This window comes from Syzygium oleosum, unplaced genomic scaffold (genome assembly GCF_021117445.2).
Source record: "Syzygium oleosum isolate NSW1041296 unplaced genomic scaffold, Sole_v2.1 Sole_v2.11, whole genome shotgun sequence".
Taxonomy (NCBI): Eukaryota; Viridiplantae; Streptophyta; class Magnoliopsida; order Myrtales; family Myrtaceae; genus Syzygium; species Syzygium oleosum.
The window spans coordinates 5,413,227-5,417,735 of NW_026607495.1; the positions used below are offsets into that span (position 1 = coordinate 5,413,227).

General features: G+C 41.4%; 1 protein-coding gene across 1 annotated transcript; it reads left to right on the forward strand.

Annotated features, from left to right (window-relative positions):
- Window positions 1-1,384: 1,384 nt before the first annotated feature.
- Window positions 1,385-3,412, forward strand: LOC115673830 (geraniol 8-hydroxylase-like). Its single transcript, XM_030596084.2, has 2 exons — window positions 1,385-2,385; window positions 2,479-3,412. Exons 1-2 carry the CDS (start codon window positions 1,492-1,494, stop codon window positions 3,079-3,081), a joined length of 1,497 nt encoding a protein of 498 aa, XP_030451944.1. The 5' UTR covers window positions 1,385-1,491; the 3' UTR covers window positions 3,082-3,412.
- Window positions 3,413-4,509: the final 1,097 nt, after the last annotated feature.

Genomic DNA, 4,509 nt, shown 5'->3' on the forward strand with positions numbered 1-4,509 from the left:
CCAAGATCTCACTCCCTAAGTAATGTGGGACAAGAGCAATGCAATCCCCTCACCATCCGCGAAATCCGGGTCGTTACAATTACTGTGTACTAAACTAACTGGAAGTTCTATAGTTATAAAATTAATGAGTGATGCTCCAGCTGTATCAACAATAAATAACTTTTTACCTATCAAAAAAGAAAGAAGAAAAGGCTGTCATCGGCAGAACAAAACCATGTTTAACATTTTTATTTTGGCAAAATATAATAAGACGTTTAATCGAGATTGGCAGCTTTAATGTCAATAATAAATAAACTCTACAAAGCATTAAACAATTATGTTTGGGTTCCTTTTATTATCTCTTTAAGTACTAGAGATTTGCCTTTTCTTGCACGTTCTTGTTGCATCGAGCTTTGCTAGACTATAGAAAAATATTTGTTTTCCTATGTCGTATGAATTTGTCTTTTCGTACACTTTCATGTTGCAGTTCTTTGTTGGATTGAATCTAATCCTCGAACTCACTCAATATAGTCATTCCATTAAAATTATAACACCGTTTGCTAGTGTAACCACATAGAACACCAAAGAAAAGTTCAAAAACGACTCATGTCATTATCTCATTAGACAAATTGAAACCTCAAGCACGGGAGTCAAACACACCTGATTGTCAAGATCGTTTTTCCATTTTATGCACAGACTCAATTGTTGTGGGCTGAGTTTGGGTTGGCGTAGGGAAAATTACCAATTCAGTCCTAAATCTATTGTACGGATGTCAGTTCAATCTTAAACTTTCATGTTGCAAGTGTAGTCCTAAATATTTGTACGAAATCCCAATGAACTCCTTTTAATTAATTGGCTCCGGAAAACTGCTGACGTGATGGTGATTAAAGTTGTCCACGTTGGCGCAACACGTAGGACGGTCAAGGATGACTGGATGCCACATCAACAATTCCTAGCTACAATTGGCCGCAAAGATTACACTGGAATTTCGCGCAAAAATTTAGGACTACATCGACGAAATTGAAAAATTTGGGACAAAATTGGCATTCGTATAGTAGCTTAGTGACTGATTTGGTAATTATCTCAACCTCTAGGTTGGACGCATCGCAAGGGCCTGTCGTGGTCTAGAAACTGTCCGAAAATATTGACATCCACCTTCGCCCTAGTGCAGGTTCACACGACATGACACGATAAATCGTTTTCTTGTGAAAATGAAATGGTGGGGAAAAAATTATATGAATGGATAAAAAAATATGGAATTTGTATTATCATATCAGTTTAAAGAAATGTTCTTGTGTGATCCAGAAACGTTTTAGCACTGTGGGTCACATGTGCCTGCCAAAGCATGTGAAGGGCTTTTGCCAGAATTCATCACGCCCCGACGGCCAGCTGTCGGTGTAATCTTTAGCGCTTGTGAAATCTAGTGTATGCAATAAGACAATTTCAATGACCTCCAAGTAGAAATATAGAAGGGATCGCACTTCTTCTAGTTGTAGATTCACAAAGAGATATATGGATTACTTAGTTCTGATTTTGTATTTGTACCTCCTCTGGGGCTTGTTCCATGCTCTCTCTTTCGTTCCCGACAGAGGCCAAAGAGCTCGGCCCTCCAAACTGCCCCCCGGTCCACGGCCTCTCCCGATCATCGGCAACCTCCTCGAGCTCGGAGATCTTCCCCACAAGTCCCTCACTAAGCTCGCTCACACTTACGGCCCCATCATCAAGCTGGAACTCGGCTTCGTGACCACGGTGGTGGTCTCTTCACCGATGCTCGCCAAAGAAATCCTCCAGACCCACGATACTGTCTTCTCGAATCGTATGATTCCGGATTCCATCACAGCCCATGACCATGACAAGCTAGGCTTGGCCTGGTTACACGTTTCGCCTCTCTACCGAAACCTCAGGAAAATATTCAACTTGTATATCTTCACCCGCAAAAAACTCGATTTGAACCAACACCTTCGCGGCAAGAAAGTGCAAGAGCTGGTTGCCTTTGTGAGGAAATGCGTGTATGCTGGCGAGGCAGTGAATATCGGTGAGGCGGCTTTCAGGGCCAGCCTTAACGCGATATCGAACACGGTTTTCTCTTTGGACATGACGGAACCTTCGAATCCAGCTGGAGAGCTGAAGGAGGTGGTGTGGCAAATCATGGTTGAGATTGGAAAGCCTAACCTGGCAGATTACTTTCCCGTACTCAAGAAGATTGACCCGCACGGTTCGAAGCGTCGCCTTGAGGCGAATTTCCAGAAGATGTTCGACTTTTTCGACGAAGTGATCCAGAGAAGGTTGCAGCTGAGGACAGAGAACAGTTCGGTGAGGTGTAATGATGTTTTGGATAATCTGCTTGATGTAGTTGAGGATAAAAATGAGACCCTGGACATCTCCCGTGTCAAGCATCTACTTCTGGTACCGTGTCCTCGTAATTTTGCTTCCCTAATTGTGATAACTATGTTCTAATTTCTAGGAAAAAACTCTTCTTTTGCAACATCCATCATGCAGGACATATTCGTCGCTGGTAGCGAAACCACTTCGAGCACTCTGGAGTATGCAATGACGGAACTACTTCGCAACCCAGAAAAGCTATCAAGAGCCCAGGCCGAGCTCCATCAAGTTATTGGCAAAGGCAAGAAGATTGAAGAAGACGATATTTCTCGCTTACCTTATTTACAAGCTATCTTGAAAGAGACTTTCCGATTGCACCCAGTGGTTCCTCTCGTTCCTCGGACATCTGGAGGGAATTCGGTTATAGGCGGTTTCACCATTCCAAAGGGTGCACAAGTTCTCATAAATGTGTTTGCGATAGGACGAGATCCGAGCATTTGGGATGATCCAGACAAGTTCGTGCCCGAGAGATTTCTTGGATCCGATATTGATGTTAGGGGACAGAACTTCGTGCTGGTACCGTTTGGTGGTGGCAGGCGGATTTGTCCGGGATTGCCATTGGCCATGAGAATGTTGCCTTTGATGCTCGGTTCGCTCATTAACATATTCAATTGGAAGCTCGAAGATGGTGTTATCCCTGAGAACATGAACATGGAAGACAAGTTCGGATTAACCATCCAAAAGGCTCAATCTCTAAAAGCTGTGCCCATTCCTATATGAAAGGAGTAATTGTATCGAGTATATCTAAGTGAGTCTATATATATTAAAAAATAAGTGCAAGGAATGAATGCATGTTCGCGTTACATTCTATGTAATTATGCTTGATTGTGTTGATCGCATCGTCTATTTAAAGAAAATAAAAGTATTATTTTGGTAAATCGTGCGTTTTTTCTTGAATTTATATCCTGGCAAATAAAGAGATATTAGAGAGGGAAAAGAATTTCCCAATATAGTAGATGTTGAAGAACAGGCCAGAGATTTGGGAAATCTTACCTCTCTTTATCTGTGTAATCTCTTTTCCTTACAATCCGTATGTGGTGATAACTTTAAGTCCGAGACAGAGGTCTTCTCAGATGTTAAGAGCTTGTACATAGAGTACTGCCTAATGCTTGCCAACATTTTCCAACTGTCTAAACTATTAGGATTCGACGCACAATCACAAGAAAATATAGAGTAAAAGCGAGAAAAATATTCGAGATATAAGGTTTTTATCCTAGTTTGCCCTTAAATTAGGGATGCATTCAATAGAGGGTTCTACTATAATTAGCAACTCCCACCTTTCCGTTACATCTCAATTACAAAAAAGAAGAAGATAATATATATAGTTAGTAGTTCATTCATAGGCCAAAATCCAAACTAACAATAAAATACGGACTCAAACTATAAAAGCCCTTTGGCATCCAAGGGGTAGTGCCCCCTTATAACCTTCATTCCTCGCTCGCTCATTAGAGAGCGGGACCCTCGTGCCTTCCTGTCAATAGGAAGTATAAACCATACCCCAAGATTCTTTCACTTGGTGAATACTTCACATGCTTCTTCAAACCCAACACACTTTTCTGCACTCACTGCCTTGGTAAAAAAATATGCACTATCATCTATGTGTCAATTTGCTCCAGTACTATAATTTTATGTTCCACTTTCTCTCGGATGAAGTGATTTTGTATGCACATGCTTTGTTCTTGCATAGAATCTAGGATTCTTAGCCAAGAATGTAGCACTCTGGTTATCTCACCCAATTTTCACTCCTCATTATGTAAAACCAAGCTCTTTACACAATATACGCATCCAGATTACTTCCTTAGCAGCATTGCCATGTACTCTGCCTCAATAGTAAATAAAATAACCGTGCTCTGCCTCTTGCTCATCCAACTCACGGCTTCGTCGAATAAGGATGCAATATATCCCTTGGTTGACCTCCTGCTATTAATGTCACATCCCCAGTCAGCATCCACAAAACACTTTAGTTCTAAAGCTTGCCATCCCTTTGAGTTTTTCATGTCTTCATAGCATAGTTCAAAGTTAGATGTACCGCGAAGATAACGAAGCACCAGCTTTGCTACCATTTAATGCTCTTTCCCCGAATTGGACATATATTTGCTCAATGCTCCCGCTGTTTGATCCATATTTGGACAAGTACAGACTATGGTA

Coding starts and splice junctions, on each gene's coding strand:
- LOC115673830 (XM_030596084.2), top strand. CDS start 1,492: ATGGATTACTTAGTTCTGATTTTGTATTTGTACCTCCTCTGGGGCTTG. Junction 2,386..2,478: donor GTGTCAAGCATCTACTTCTG/GTACCGTGTCCT, acceptor TCCATCATGCAG/GACATATTCGTCGCTGGTAG.